At 44.9% G+C, this 16,523-nt stretch overlaps 1 protein-coding gene across 12 annotated transcripts in view; it reads left to right on the top strand.

Moving 5' to 3' along the window:
• Anks1b (ankyrin repeat and sterile alpha motif domain containing 1B) overlaps window positions 1-16,523 on the top strand; it is a 1,029,892-nt gene that overhangs the window by 1,003,193 nt on the left and 10,176 nt on the right. For all 12 annotated transcript variants that reach the window (XM_021205751.2, XM_029542211.1, XM_029542206.1 and 9 more), the window contains one exon: window positions 1,128-1,265. In XM_021205751.2, the coding sequence (XP_021061410.1) occupies window positions 1,128-1,265 (138 nt within the window). The remainder of the gene's footprint in view (window positions 1-1,127; window positions 1,266-16,523) is intronic.

Here is a 16,523-nt window from a genome sequence, read left to right as displayed (position 1 = left end):
CGGAACACTGTATTGCCAACGGGTTCTTTAAGATACTCAATTAAAAAGTAATTAGGGTAACTGAAGCATTGGGAGGTTTATATCTATGACAACTGCAAAAGACATGTGAGAAATTATAAGATTTAAAAAAAAAAAAAAAAAAAAAAAGGTTGTATTATTACAGGGCTTTTTAAATACATCTGTGTATCAAAGGAGATTTCCAGCATGCTCTGCAGCAAAGATGATGCTCTCTGGTTAAGCTGCAGGATGATGGCACGAAACTGTTCCTCCCACTGGTTATTTTCAGAGGCTAGGAGGGAGAAGGCGCAAGAAGTGCAGCTCCGAGCAGTACAGTGAGCTCAAAAGACTGTCAGCTCTCTAAAGAACCCCAGACCTCAGACCCCCCTTCACACCTTCCCTGGGTGAGGTGCCCGCACACGAGCGCGCGCCCATGTACACACACCATTATTCTGTTGTGGGTCTAGTGGGGATAGAGATAATCCTATCCATAGGTCCTTGCATCCAGCAAGGCACCCAAAGCTGAATGTCCCGCTGTAGTGCTGGCCTGACCTTCAGTCACCTGAGACCCTCCAGGAGAGAGGATAGCACTGGGGCTTCCCCTCCTGTTTCGTTCCAAACCCTGCCCTTACCGTGGAAGCACTTCTCTAACACAGCCAAAGGCCCCATGACAAACACAACCCCGAAGGATCTGGACAGTTGCCTTTGGTCTCAGCTCCCCTCACACATGACGAGCGATCGCTCCCAGACAGGATTAGCAACAGGCAAGACTGTGCATCTACAGCTGGACGTGGGAATCCGGAAATGGGAAAATGCTTAGTAATTACTGTCAGCTAGACTGCTTCCATGCACGGCACCTGGCAAGAGCCACTGATCCAGGGTATGACTATTTTAGGTGGTTGTTGTTATTATTAATTATTATTATTAATTAATATTAAATGAAAATATTCCTTCCAGACCTGGTGTGCATTTACCCATGGACAGCTCTTTGAATCACTATGGACTAGAACCTTCTAGAGAAAAGAAAAGCAACTGGTTCCCAGATTACCTGACCTGGTTCTAAAATGTGCTGGTTCTAAAATGTGCTGGTTCTCAATGAGAAGCAGTGATCATTGTGTCATTTCTTGTAGAATATAATCGCCGAACATGAAATTCGTAATATCTCCTGTGCTGCCCAGGACCCAGAAGACCTCTCAACATTTGCTTATATCACAAAAGATTTGAAGTCCAACCACCACTACTGTCACGTGTTTACTGCCTTTGATGTGGTGAGTTCCCATCCTTTTTGGATGGATGGATGGATGGATGGATGGATGGATAGATAGATAGATAGATAGGTCAGTTTGCTCAGTCTGCCATGATGAAACACTGCAGTCTACATAGTTTAACCAACAGAATTTACTCCCCATGTTTTTGGAGGCCATAAATACATGACCAAAGTTAGAGTCATCCTGGTTTCTTCTGAGTCCGCTCTCCCTCCAGCATGTAATCGGCCACCTTCTCAATAGGTCGCTTCTGTGGTCTTCCTTGCACACAGAGATATCTGTGTCCAGACGCTCTTTTCAGTCAACCTGGACTAGAGCCCACACTAACAACCTGTGTTCACTCAGTCTCCTGCAAAGCTCTGCCTTCCAATCCCATCACTCCCTGAGGTACTAGAGATTTGATCTCCAAATGGGATTTTCAAGGTCATCACAATCCAACCCATAAAGCCATAAAGAAATATTTTTGGCAGACTTAGTTTGCTTGAGTTTCCCATATGGTCAGTCTCCCCTTCAACCTATACTCTACCTATACTTTCCTGATTTCTCAGCTGTTGATATTCAACCCTCTGCTTCCCCTTTTCCAGTCTGAGAAATCCCTTCCCTCTTCTGGTGCCAAAAATACAGTAAGATCTTCCAGCCTCCTGCCCCTTCATCATCTCTGCATGTTTCTCCTGTGGCCATTTCTAAGTGTTAGAAGCAAGATGTGATAAATACATTTGCTTCTATAATATTCGGTTTTCTTTATTGACTAGTAGTTAGATACTGTACAAATACGAAATGGGAGCCCCAAAGTTTGACCTGCGTGTTCACGTCAGAGTAAGCCTTAAAACAACTTCCTTGAGGCATGACATAGCTGTATTTGTCAGTAAGCTTGAAAAGTGGGTTACTACAGCCTTCAAAAATGAACAACAAAATTAAATTAAAACAAAAATTTAACACTACATGCTCCCTCAAGATAGGCCTACCCTCAAGACAGCACAAGTTGCCCAACTATAGCTCTGAGGTAGAATCCTGGCTGTTCCACAATTTAAGCAGATACAACAGATGTGACTGTGAGCCCCCAAATAATTTACAATCAGAAGAATTTGAAATGCCACTTTATTTAATTTTTCTTCCCTGCTCACTGGATTTTTTTTTCTTAAATAAACAGATTTGGAAATTAAACAAAAATCAGTGTAACACATTTTGGGAAATCCAGGATGCTTCAGTGTGGTGGGTACAAGAAGGCATGTCTTCCAGCTCTAACAAATTACACAGACCAAGTCCAGCCATGTTGCAAATTTGTACTATGCAAGTGTCAGCCAGGCTTACGTTTAATAACCTTTAGATCTTGCTGTGTGTCACTCAGTCCTGTAGGTCCTGATGATTGAAAACTGGAAAGGATGCATGTGGGCTTTTAAAATACCTACTCTGATTCAGGAGAGGCAAGGAGAGTGTGGTCAGGACTGCAAAGCAAAACTCCCCGAGGCTGCCTTAAGCATCTCTAAATTCAATTGTTTGCACAGACTTAAAGCGCTGATTAAAGTCATTCCGTTTGGGATTTGCAGGACATGCAATGTTGCATTGCTGATGCCGAGAATGTATATGTTACCTGCTATTCTTGGGCAACTTGGTTGCTTCTTTTAAAAAGTCAGATTTCATTCTGCAAGGAGTTTGGTTTTCATGACACACTTTTCTCTAAGAACAGGCAAATTCTGGTTCATACCCCCAGCCCAGCTACCTCCCTGTTCCCCAATCTTAGACTTTTTGGAGTCCCAGTTTCCTGATGAATAAAATGGAGATGGGGATTTATGTCCCATGGTTTTTCATCAGGATTGCAAGAGTATGTGTAGAACCCCTCACAAATAAGGGAGTTTGGCGTTGGCTGGCTCCTTGCCGACTTCCTCCCTGCTGACTGACATCAGCCAACAGCTTTTTCTGCTAAATGAGATGGGCCTTCCAGAGAGTATTCATCATATAGTATTTCCCCTCTGCTGCTAGAAAAATCGACTCAAATTAAAAACTGAAGTAGAAAACACTGGACAGAGCATCCTAGCCCCCCCGGACCTCAGGGCCCCTCAGCTACTTTCATCACCTCATGTTACTGTCCGAGGCTTCTCCACCCTTTCCCCTAAGAGATGCATCACTTTCAAAAAAAGAATTGCCTTATTAAGATTCTATATGATTTCCTTTCACAAGACTACCAAAGGCCATACTAGAACCAGCACCTGTGGACATTTGACCCCATGATGCCCCCACAGTGAGGAGCTGAAACAGGACAGGTGGGAGTCGGGGGATAATCACTGTTTAGTTTTATGATCAGTGTGTCTTGATAAATTTGGAGGACATGTGGCCCAAGTGCTACAGAGTTTTTTTCTCTTTCATCCAGATGTTTGACTTAACTTAGACACCCAGAATCTGGGCGTTCTTGGATCTGCTCCAAAGGATTTTCGTTTTACACAAATCGGGCTTTTTAATCCCCTCTAACTTGGAAAATAGTAACCATGGCCATCAGTCTTCACCTGGACCCTTGAGCAATTCTGAGACACAACAGCTTTGCTTGCCTGGAAGAAAAGGTTTCTTTGTATCTTTATGTAGGGCAATTCCATGTTTCAGTTCGGATCTTGAGGCCTTACAATTCACTTGAGGCAGTCCCCTGGGTTACCCCAGATGACAAAAGAAAGTAACAAATTCTCTGTAACACTGCAAGTGCATATATAACATTCTAGGTGGTCCCAATGGGTGGTTTGTTTTCCAGTTTAAGGCTACAGCTCTTTGACCTTGCAGACCTTTGAAGGGCAGCACACTTTGACCTAGAGTTATGACATACCATCTGGTTTTATGTGCCTTCAAGACGACCTCAGTGATGTGTAGGAACTGGAATGTTTCCCATAGAAATGCTGTGGCCTGAGAGGGGAGCACACAGCCTTCCTATGAAAACTAGACTAAATTGCACACAGTTTGTGTCCTAGGGGACACTGTGGTGCACGGGATGCATGCAGGTTGGAGGAAGGAGTGGGGCGAGCCGTTTCCCAGGCTTACCTGGTCCTGGAGGCCACTTCTGGAGAGCACTTCACCTCAGTGGCATGTATGTGATTTGGAGAGTGTTATGTTGGGCGATTGCCCAGCCTCTTTCTGTTATCCATATCAACACTAAATTCATCCTTTAACATTTTCACTTTCCAATGACATGGAGGTGAAAATAAAAAGAATAGAGGAGAACCAATGGGGCTTATAGATCAGTTGCTTTAAAAAAAAAAAAAAAACAGCTTAGGAAATGAAGGGTTCACCCCCACTCACAGTGTGTTGTGGCAGAGAAAAGGTGGCATCAAAAGATGCTGGTCTCACAGTATCTGCCATCAGGAATCACAGAGCGGTGGGTGCTGTTCTTAGCTGACATCCCCCCCTCCCTTTTATATTGTCTGAGCCCCCAGTCCATGGAATGGTATGATCCATGTTCAGGTAAGTGTTCCCTCCTCAGTTAAAGCTATCCAGAAGCGCTCTCATAGACTCAACCGAGATGTGTCTCCTTCCATGGTTCTAAAGTCAGTTGCGTTGTCAGCAAAGGTTAATCACCGTTAATCACCGTAGACGGCCATTTAAGTTAGTTTGCTCTCGTGGGTCAGCAGCACCAAGCCCACCCTGTGTTTTCGAGTCTATGTCCACAGTATTGTGGAATCTGATTTCTGGTCGTCTCACTAACTTGACTAGACCTAGAGCACATCTCATTCTCTAGATCGGGTTTCCCATGGAAGGAGGAGCTAGGAAAGGGTTATGCTAGGAAAGAGAAGAAGAGGTCTGAGACTTATAAATATACTTAGCTCTACTCCTTATCTCATAACCTCCATGAGTGATAGGGTATTCTGAGATTGTGGCCATGAACCACCCACACCCACACACACACACACACACACACAAGCGGTGGTCATCTTCCTGAGAAGGCTCCGGGGCATAGGCAGTACATACAACCACGGGAATGTGGAGACTCGCCATCTCTGGGTCACTCAGTAGTGAGTTGGTATGGGTAGATTAGATTGGAAATATGTTGATACATTCATGCCCTAGGAGTGTATCAGATGTGCTTTAAGAATCTGAGAAGGACTCATTCAGTAGTTTTAAATGTTAAAATACTTCCTTTTTGCCAGACCAGGCATTGAACTCAGATCCTTGTGCATGCTAAGTAGACACTCTACCACTGAGCTATATATTCAACCTGGGGGGGAGGGGGAGATGGAGGGGGAGGGGGAGTACATTAAAAAGCTTTACCTTTTCTGCTAGATGAACAGGTTCTCAGCCTGAGAATTTTGACCCCTTGTGGGGTCTAACAACCCTTTCACAGGGATCAAATATTATATATCCTGCATATCAGATATTTACATTATAACTTACAGCAATAACAAGATTACAGTTATGCAGTAGCAATAAAAATAATTTTATGGTTGGGAGTCACCACAGCATGATGAACTGTATTAAAGGGTCAAAGCATTAAGAAGGTTGAGAACCACTGCCCTAGACAGATCCTTGCTAATTCTTAGTTCCCTATATAAAAAAAAAAACATGTTTGCATGCTCTGGTATATTTATTTATGCTTATTCTTCACTTTCTTGTAAGTCTGCAGTTCTGTGCTCTTCTATGTTCAAAATGTGGTAGGGCTGAGATTGGCTAGGGAACATGTAGGGAATGTTGAGGCCCTGGTGCTGGAAATCAGCCCATGTGGGAGACAGAGCTCCCTCTTTCCTGAGATTTTTGTGGCCAGTTGTGAACCCTGAAAGGATCTAAACCAAAAGGAACATAAATAATAGTATTCAGAAAACAGGTCAGCCAACTGTGTAGCGGCGTGTAATATGACTCCACTATCATTAGATGCCAAGGGGAGCTAGCACACTGCAGTCAGCCAGACTGACTGGGAATCAGGTGCACCAGGGATGTGTAGAAAAGAAGGTTGTGTTGTAAGGCTAAACACTGGGCATACCCTCCTCTCTCACCACAGATGAGTAGGGCCTGTGTCAGCACATGACCTAGAGGGTGATGAATTCACTTCCTGATTTTCCCAGTCATGTAATGAAACTATACTTCCTAAGCACTTTCCTAGAGTGTGAGATGGTCTCAGTGGAATCAGGAATCCTGTGGAAGGGGCTGCGGGAAGCTTCCACGGCCACTACAAAGTGAGAAATCTACAAAGAAACCCTGATCCTTTGTGAGTTGACCACTGACAACAGAACTAATATTATTTACGGGTGGAGGCACTCTTCTTGTTCTGTTTCTCACTTTCTCTAGCGGAAAGCAGCTCGAGCCTACTTGACTCTGACGCTGTGAAAATAAATGGCAATAGACGAAGACATGAACATGCAGACAGCTGCTAAGATGACAGTGTAATGGCTCCTCGGGCTCCTCTTACAGACAGGGTGGAGTCGCCACCTTCATTTAGAGGAGACCCTGTTCTATCCGGCCAGTTAACACTGAGCCAAAAGCTGAGACACGTAGCAAATGTCCTTGATTGAATTTTTTTTAAGTAGCATTACGAGCTCTGTGGTCCTGTCATGCCGATGCTTCCCATAAAACAAAAACAAACAAAACAAACCCCCACAGCTGGATTAGCACTGCTGTGGTTCCTTTATATATCCCTGAAAATCAACCAAGCCATGAGCCAAAGGTGGGTGGATACCCAGAGATTAATATTATTTTCTCCTGTCCTTTTTGTAATGGGTGGTATATTAAATTAATCTCACATTGGGACAGTTAGAAAATAGGCATTTTGAATTTTTTTTTTCACAGATTGCTTCGCGGCGCTTATATCTGTGCCGTCATCCGTCCATACCTAAGAAAGGCTCGTTCTAAAGCCTATGTGGGTTCACAAAGCCACTGACACTCATAAAACAAAATAGTACTTATATATGCTATTTACATATATAGTATCATGCACCCTTTATATCATCATACAGCGTCAGTGCTGTGTAAATGCTCCCCATCGTGTAGCGTTTGGGAAGTAGACACAGGAAAAGAGTCCATGCGATTCCAAGACATCAAGATGCAGTCTTTCCTGCCCATCCAGCATCACTAATAGCTAATTGTATTTATGCACCCTTCCAAAATAACTAAGGTTAGGGGTATGGTCTTTGAATTCAACCTAGATCACATTTAGGGGTGTGGTCTTTGCAGTCAGCATAGTTTTGAGTCCAAGGTTAGTCCCTAGCTTCATAATTTGAGCCAGAATACCACTGATCCTTGTTTTCCTTGCTTATAACAGAGATAGTAGCAGTGCCCATGTCCTGAGACTAATGTCAGGATTCAATGAGGCACCACATACCTACTTTACAATGCCTGTTTTCATTAAGTCATAGCTGCTAAGGATGTGGAGAACAGAAGGGACAGCTGTGATATGATATTCTTGCCATCGCTCCCTCAGTTAGGATTTATGTCTCAGGTTTTGGTTTTCAACATACTTTAGTGTCCCTTTATTCCACATAGGAGAGAAAAAGTAAAATTTCGTACAAATGCGCACCTATATTTATTGTGTGCCTGCCGTGAGCCACATACAGGTCCCTGCTCTCTAAGCACTGCAGATCTAGCTGGGTTATAAACAAATAATGACACTAAAAGTATATCCCTGTCATCCTAAGGTTGTCCCAGTGCCCAGCAGGATGGGGTCTCCCAGAGGAAGGGTACTTGGCTGGAAGCTGAATGTTTACTTTGTGAGAACATGTGGTAAAGTTTTGGAGGCAAGACAACTCATTAATTCACTCCAGAAGGATGAGCCTGAGGCATTAGGCAGGCATCGGCAATAAGCAGCCTGCCGTTCCTCCAGCTCTCTATCCATGGGTTTAACCAGCCACAAGTCAAAAATGCTCTGAAAAGGACGGACTCTGTGCTCAACATGTACCAGCTTATTATTCTTGTCATTACCCCTAGCCAGTGTCGTGCAGTCAGGGATTTGGGTAGAATAGACATTTGCTCAGTATTTCAAGTCATCTAGAGGTGGCACAGAGCATATAGGAGGGTGTTCCCAGGTGATGTACACATACCACCCCATTTTACATAAGACACTTGCACGTCCTCAGTTCAGTCCAAATACGGATGGATTGCGGTTCCAAGTTTACTCAGTTAAGGAAATGGGCACATCCATTTGAGAAAGGTTTTCAACAGCAAGCCTCTTCAGTTTGTCTTGAATTTAGTGAGAGTCCCATTTCCAAGGTTTCATGAGCCAGTAAAGAATTTGCTGCAGCTTCCACTGCACACATTAGCTGTTGAAGAAGATGATGATGAAACCTAGAAAGTCTCTCTCCCATTTTCTTGTCATGTCCCTCAGGGGTCTTTCATTCTCCTAGCGGTCCTGTCCCCACAGGGTGAGTGCGAGAGGCCATACTTGGCCAGAAACCTTAGAAGGTGAATCCAGGAGGTCTCCATGTGAGGTCTCCATGGAAAACCTGGTCTTTTACCAGGAAGCAAGTCATGACTTGGCAAGCATGCAAGCCTTCTGACAGTAAACCTTAGTAGATGCAGTGGGCTGATCGGCCACCTTTCAAAGTATTGACTTTAAAGAATGTATAATGGCGTGTAAAAGCTGTTCATGATATAGCATGAAAAGCAAGTTATGAAAATGCACATAAAATATTATCCAAACTTGATATCTAAATTCACTTATGTAAACATCCATATAGTTTATAAAGTATATGAATGTGTATACAAATACAAGAAGAAAACACAACAAAATATAGCAGTAGCTATATCCCAGCAGTGGAATTTTACAGGTGAACTTAGTTTTGTTCTGCGTTCTCTGTATCTCCGACTTTGTCTACATGCTCTCCTATTATAATTAGGAAAAGTTACCTCCCTCCTCTTTCCGCATAAGTTAGCTGCAAAGGAGGAATCTGCATGTCGGCCAGCCAGTATGTCAGTTCTGGTCCCGATAAGCATCTTGGCAGAGGAGGTCCTCCTGTTTCCAAATGCTGAAGATCATGATTAGGCAGTGTGTATTTCTATAAACTGTTCAGGTGGTTCCTAGGAGGTCCTTGGGAACATCAGCTGTAGGTAAAGCTAAAGAGATGTCAATAGAACCTGTGGATACACCCAGAATATTCTCAGTTATTTTTGCCTCTGGACGTGGGTGAAGCAAGTTGTAGAGGAAGCTTATCCCAGCTTTTAGAACACAAGAATTCAAACAAAATGGAGACAGAGAGAAACATGGCCTCTGTGTGGAGGCCATACTGACAACCCAGGCAGGAGACCCTTCCCTCCGTCTGGAGGCCGTTGTGTTGTTGGCATTGGCTCAGCATTTCCCCCTCAGGCCTTTCTGTGAGGAAAAGAGATAAGACAACAGGGTGACCCATCTTGATCCTAAGGTACAGGGTCCTTAACCTAGGGACCTACCGCAGCTTCCTTCTACATTTAATCCAACACCTGTTGGGAACAAACCATATACTAAGCCCCTAGACTTGCAAAGTTGAAGGGGACAAGCACCCCTCAAGGCTCCCAGTCAACTAGGGAATCAGAGCTACACAGGGAAAATCCTGGCAAATGCCATACAAGAACAAAGTTATGCCCAAGGGGTGCGGACTACAAGAAAGAGACCTTGACTTAGCCTGGGGGGACAGGGAAGGAGACTCAGAGAGAGCCTTGAGGAGCTCGTGCCTGGAAGGTGTCTCCAAAGAGGACCAGTAATTCACCAAGTACAAATGGCAGACAAGAAAGGGGTGCAGACTGGCCGTTGGGAATAGTTTTGAGGAGGTGATTATTGAAATGCATCTTGGTTAGGGTTTTACTGCTTTGAACAGACACCATGACCAAGGCAACTCTAATAAGGACAACATTTCATTGGGGCTGGCTTACAGCTCCAGAGGTTCAGTCCCATTAACATCAAGGTGGGAGCAGGGCAGCCTCCAGGCAGGCATGGTGCAGGCAGAACTGAGAGTTCTACATCTTCATCTGTAGGCTGCTAGTGAAAGACTGACTTCCAGGCAGCTAGGATGAGGGTCTTAAAGCCTATGCCCACAGTGACACACCTACTCCAGCAAGGCCACTCCTAATAGTGCCACTCCATCAGCCAAGCATATTCAAACCATGACAAAACAAAAAGGTTTTCACAGTATCAGGAATTGATGTTAGGGACTTGAGCATATTAGGCAAGGGCTCCATTACTGAGCTGCACCCCAGCACTCTTTTATTTATTACCTAAAATTGAGGCCTCACTGGTTGCCTACACTGGCCTTGAACTCACTCTGTAGCCCAGGCAGGCCTTAAAGTTGCAATCCTCCTGCCTCAGCCTGTTTGATGATGTAGGATTGAAGACTTGAACCTCCAGCTGAAATAATGATATTTTCTAAGATGACAGCAACCCTTGGTCATTGCCTCTTGAAGCACTAACTGGAGAGTCCTTGCTGTCCTCCATCTGGCCTTTGAATAATGTGTTCCTGTTTAGTGTGACTTCAACTGTGCATGTCCCTCTGGGACCTCTCATCTTTTATTGATTGATTGTATTGCTAACTGACTGGGTGGAGGACTGACATCAGCTTCTCCCCAGATAATCCTAGAGATCCTAGGATGGAAGAAAACCAAAAAACCACCTCTCCTCCTCCTCCTCCTCCTCCTCCTCCCCCTCCCTCTCCTCCTTCTCTCCCTCCTCCTCTCCCTCCTCTTCCTCTTCCTCCTCTCCCTCCTCCTCTTCCTCCTCCTTCCTCCTTCTCTTCCTCCTTCTCCTTCTTCTTCCTCTTCTTCTAGATTTATTTTCATTATTTTGTCTCTATGACTGTTTTGCCCACGTGTAAGTCTGTGCACCGCATACATGCCTTGTGCCTAAGGAAGTAGTGAGCCTCCACATGGGTGCTATGGAATCGAACCTGAGTCCTTTGCAACCACAAGAGCTGTTAACCAGAGGCAGGTGGATTTCTGAGTTCAAGGCCAGCCTGGCCTACAGAGTGAGTTCCAGGACAGCCAGGGCTATACAGAGAAACCCTGTCTCAAAGAGAAAAAAAAAAAAAAAAAAAAGAGCTGTAAACCACTGGGCCCTCACGCCCTCTTCTCAGTCTGTCTCTTGAGGGACACTGGTGAGCATGATAAAGATGTGTCATCCCTGCTGTGTGTAGCAGATGCAGGAAATCTAAGGGCTTTGCTCATGGTCCACCATGGGAGCACACTGACAGCTGACCTGAGGCTAATCAGGACGGTAATTAATAATGATGTATAATAATTAAGTAGTAACAATTTAATAATTGGTAACGATTCTTTGCTCCTGCCTCCCAGGTGAAGGCACAGTCCTTATCTTTGAATGTCAGATCTAAACACCAGTTAAGGAATAGCCAGGTCTAGGGCTGTAGCTTCCAGTGCTATGGAACCAACACATTTTTCATGATCCCAGTCACAGCAACGAGGCCGCTGGCTTTCTAATCCTAATGGGAAGTGTAGCCTGGCAGGTCGGAATCCTCTTCTCCTAAAGCATGGCTCCCCTACATGCCTAGGGACCCTTCCCACCTCAGCTCACTTCCCTTCTTGTTCACACTTACCTAATGGTGTGGATGCCGTATCCAACACATTCTTATCATCGTGTTATCAGGAATGGGTTAAGCAAAGTAAAACCCCTTTGATAAATGTCGAAGTGATCATATGGTCCCACTGCCTTGCTGCGTTCTATACAAGATTCAGGGTGCTGGGCTGGTGAGATGGCTCAGCGGGTAAGAGCACCCGACTACTCTTCCGAAGGTCCTGAGTTCAAATCCCAGCAACCCACATGATGGCTCACAACCATCCGTAATGAGATCCGACTCCCTCTTCTGGAGTGTCTGAAGACAGCTACAGTGTACTTACATATAATAAATAAATAAATCTTTAAAAAAAAAAAAAGATTCAGGGTGCTACCCTTAATAAATACAATAGGCCTGAATATATGGGGACACAAATGTGAGCTAGGGAAAATACAGACTAAAGTCCAGACCAGAGTCCTATAAGCTCAAAGTTCTGGTGCCTGTTGACAGCACAGAGCTCTGCGTGGTTATCAAGATCAAGTAACAAATAGACCTCTGAACTTGTGGAGGTCAAGGTGAATGGCAGGATTCCTCTGAAAGGACTGCATACACCGTCCCCACAGAAAGCAAATCCTCAGTGAGGCAGAAAGGATGTCCTTCCCCTGGTCCCCAGGAAGTGGCATAGTGCACCCATTCTATACAGTGATGCTCCCCAATATGGTATCTTAGGGGGGCAATAAATGTGAAATCATTCCTAACTTGAATATGATGTTGCCCCTCGGCAGAGCTGTGTAAACTTGTCCAAGCTTATCAATGTTGCTGATCCTGAGTTCCTCGCAGATGGAAAGGAGGTGATAATTTAGCCTGTGTAAGACACTGTGAGGGTTACAGAGTCCATAGACGGTTCAGAGCAGTGGTTCCCAGCCTTCCTGATTCCGCAACCCTTCGATACAGCTCCTCACGTTGTGCTGACCCCCAACCATAAAATTATTTTGTTACCTTATAACTCTAATTTTGCTGAAGTTATAAATCATAATATAAATATCTGATATGCAGGATATCTAATATGGGATCCCCAAAATCTACAGGTTGAGACCTGCTAGTCCAGAGCCTAGTCTCTGGGACACTACACACTCCTGTGGCAGTTGCTTAGAAGATTTAGACATAGATGTAGATGTAGGTTTAGATGATAATGATAATGGGAGGGGGGTAGAGGATGCTTCATTGAGCCGTAGACAATGCAGTACAGCCCAAGCTCACAGTGATCAGAATTGGTGCTATGCTCCAACCCTGCACGGCCATGAGCGTGGACAGACAGAGTGTCCAAGGTGAAAGTCCACAGAGTGACACTTTCTCGGTGGGGCTCGACAGACGTTAGACCAAAGACAATTTGGCTCTTTCTTTTTGTACTTGGAGAAGAGTCTTGGGAGGCTTCTGTCCAGTAAGCACTGGGTGTTTTCTAATTCAGCCGAGCAGATGTGAGAATTGAAATCCCATGCGAAAACCAAAGCGTCGAAGCAAGATTCATGACCAAATAGATGGCCGGCCTGCTGGGTACATGGAGCTGAGCCAGCCGAACACCTGCACGCAAGTCCTGGATCGTGCTGGGAACCCACTCCCAATGATCTCAGCCAAAGGAGGGGGAGGAGGAGGCCTAGAGCCCCAGGGGGAAGCATGAGGGATGAATAGGATGAGTTTGAACATCAAAATAGAAAAATGTTACAATTGGAAAAATTATTCATCTTCACTTAAATGAAGTTCAGAACACAAAAGGAAGTTTTAAGAAAAGTCACCCACCGTGGGGGTGGAGCTCAGGGATAGAACACCTGCCTAGCAGCTGCAAGGCAGTGCAAGTGTGATCCTTGGCATTTGCAGATGGAGAGGAGGGAGGGAGGGAGGGAGGGAGAGAGAGAGAGAGAGAGAAGCTTTCTACACACGTTAACAGCCATGATAGCTAGTGTTAATGTTTCAACATATACCTGTTTTCTATGCATATGTTTCTACATACTCTTTAAGACATGATCCCACTATATAACCCAGGCTGTCCTAGAACTTGGGACCTTCAAGCCTCTGTTTCCTGAGTACTCAGGGATTACAGGTGTGTACCAGCAGACCCAGCTGTTACATAGCCTTCTAACCAGTTCTTTTCAGTGATTTAGTTTTCATCTTTTAAAAAAAAAAAAAGATTTATTTGTTTATGTATATGCATGCTCTATCTGCATGTACACATGCATAAACAAGGGGGTAATCAGATTACGTTACAGATGGTTGTGAGCCACCATATGGTTTCTGAGAATTGACCTCAGGACCTCTGGAAGAGCAGCCCGTGCTCTTAACTGCTGAGCCATCTCTCCCCCATGCCCCATCCCCAGTTTTCATCTTAAATGACCACCCAGTATTCTACTGCATGGCACTGTGTGCTATATGAGATGTTCATGAAATTTTTATACATCGTAATGAATACTCCTAGATTCAATGTCATCGAACCCTTGAGTGTAACAGATTTTCAAGCTAAGTAGAAAAATTCCTAGAGTACTTTCTTACATGTTCCATTCCCTGCGTACCAGGACTTTGTCTGGGGAAGTAGGAGGGGGGGGGGATTGCCTACAGTCTATGATATAGTTTTTCTACAACCAAAAGGAAGGATGTGCCAGATCAGCCTCAGGACTAGGATGCAGGACAGCAGAGAGAAACATTTCTTTGTTTCTCTGTGATTCTTCTTTGTTGCCGAAAAGAAGCTTGGTGGGACCTTTGGCCCCTCTGTCATTGGATGAGCACGTTATGGATACTACAGGTTAGATAGGCACAGGCCAGGGAACAGGGACATGGCCACCACAAGCTCAGTAAGCATCCTATGATCTTAAGCTGCCTGGAAGAACCCACAGTGAATACCAGTGACCTCCACACCCCCAGTGACCTCCACACCCCCAGTGGTTTGCAAAAGAGAAATAAATTTGCATATTCTGGGTACCGTTAGACTTCATACTTGAGATATGATGGCCCCTTAAGTTTCTTGTCTACATATGGGTGCCCTTATGAAAGAGAAAAAGAAAGTGTGATTTCTTTATATGTACCCCATTTTTATCCCCCACGGAATTGGGACTCCCTGCCTTTATCCTAAATGATAAAGCACTTTTCATGCCGTGTGGCACACAGTAAATACTACATGTTGGCCCTTATTGCCGTTGGGCTCAATATTGTTAATGAGTCTCAGAATGATCCATTAAGATAGCTAGCTACGTATGATAAGAAAACTGAGGGTTGCCAGGCAATGGTGGCGCACGCCTTTAATCCCAGCACTTGGGAGCCAGAGGCAGGTGGATTTCTGAGTTCGTGGCCAGCCTGGTCTACAAAGTGAGTTTCAGGACAGCCAGGGCTATCTCGAAAAAAACAAAACAAACAAACAAACAAACAAAAAACACAATTAAGGGTCAGAATAAGCGCCTTCCAATAATTACCCCCATGACCACACCAAACACACAACGTACACGCACGCTGCTGTCCTTCGCTGGACTGTGTAATGTAGAAAACGTTCAAAGCCACTTGCCGTGTCTCCCTAGAGATTTATGGTGGGCAGGTTACCTGGAGGTAGAACCTACAGCCTTGAAAGTGCTAGCCAAGCATTCTACCATTGAGCTATGTCCTTAGTCCCAGGTGACTGTCTTCTCATAAGCCACAAAGATGCAGGAGGAGCCTAGGTCATAACTACATAGAATTTTTATAGTTCAGAAGTAATTAATACAAATTAAAAGAATTCCAGTGATGCCCACAGGTGGCAATAACACAAGATGAGCCTGGCCATGCTGACTTCAAAGGTTCAAGACATAGGAAGGAATGACTATGACCTTTGACAGAGCTGGACCCCAGACCTCAACTTCATGGTAGCCACTGATAGGGTGGGGTGAATCCAGGATTGGGCTCCCATGCCAAGCACTGTCCACCACGGCTCAGAGACTGAGGGTTCCGCTTCACACACTGCCTGAGCCAGGGAGGGCTCAGCCAGCCTTCCTTTGCTGTTTATGGTGACAGCTATAGACTGCATAATAAGCACTGTACAAGATAAGGGTACAAAAGCAGCATCTGCTTCATTATCCTTATGATGCTCTGAGTCCATAATTCTGAGGTTCTGCTCTTTGCCCACCATATCTGGGGTCTCTATTTGGGCCAGCTAGGACGGTTGTAGATGCTCAGTTTATGGTCTGCCTGGGTAGGCCTTGAGGTTCCTCCACGTACTTCATGCTGGATGGCACTACATCTAAGAGCTAGCCTGGGAAATGTGAGGTGGCTGGACTGGTCCAGCCTCAGTCCTTAGCAGGCAGCACCACCCTCTGGCTCTCTTGGCATCCAAGCATAGTGGCCTCAGAGTGGTCACACAGTACTGACTCCCAGAGCAAGTGCTACAAGAGGACCAGGCAGAGGCTGTGGGGCTCCTCCCATCTGTACAACAGTAAAATTGCCTTCACATTACTCATGGTAATTAATGTATTAATATAATGAATATACTTAATGTGTAATTAAGTCCTTGTACAATATGATTTTCTATGTTGGCCTTACACTGTCCAGCTCTCGGGAGAACAATTCTCCTTGCATTGTGCATAGTGGGGGTGACACAGCAGCAGAGGCAGGCAGAATGATCCTGCAGCAAATACACTGGATCATCTATGCTCCGTCAGGGTGACAGTGTGACCCCATGGTAGGAGCATCTGCCTGCTTAGGGCCCTGGGTTCCATCCCTGGAGGGGAAGAGAGAGAGAGAGAGAGAGAGAGAGAGAGAGAGAGAGAGAGAGAGAGAGAGAGAGAGAGAGAGATTGTATGGGAAAGTTCATAGC

This window comes from Mus pahari, chromosome 9, assembly GCF_900095145.1.
Source record: "Mus pahari chromosome 9, PAHARI_EIJ_v1.1, whole genome shotgun sequence".
NCBI classification, from domain to species: Eukaryota; Metazoa; Chordata; class Mammalia; order Rodentia; family Muridae; genus Mus; species Mus pahari.
The sequence above is the reverse complement of the archived record's forward strand: the minus strand, read 5'-3'. Positions and strand labels throughout refer to the sequence as shown.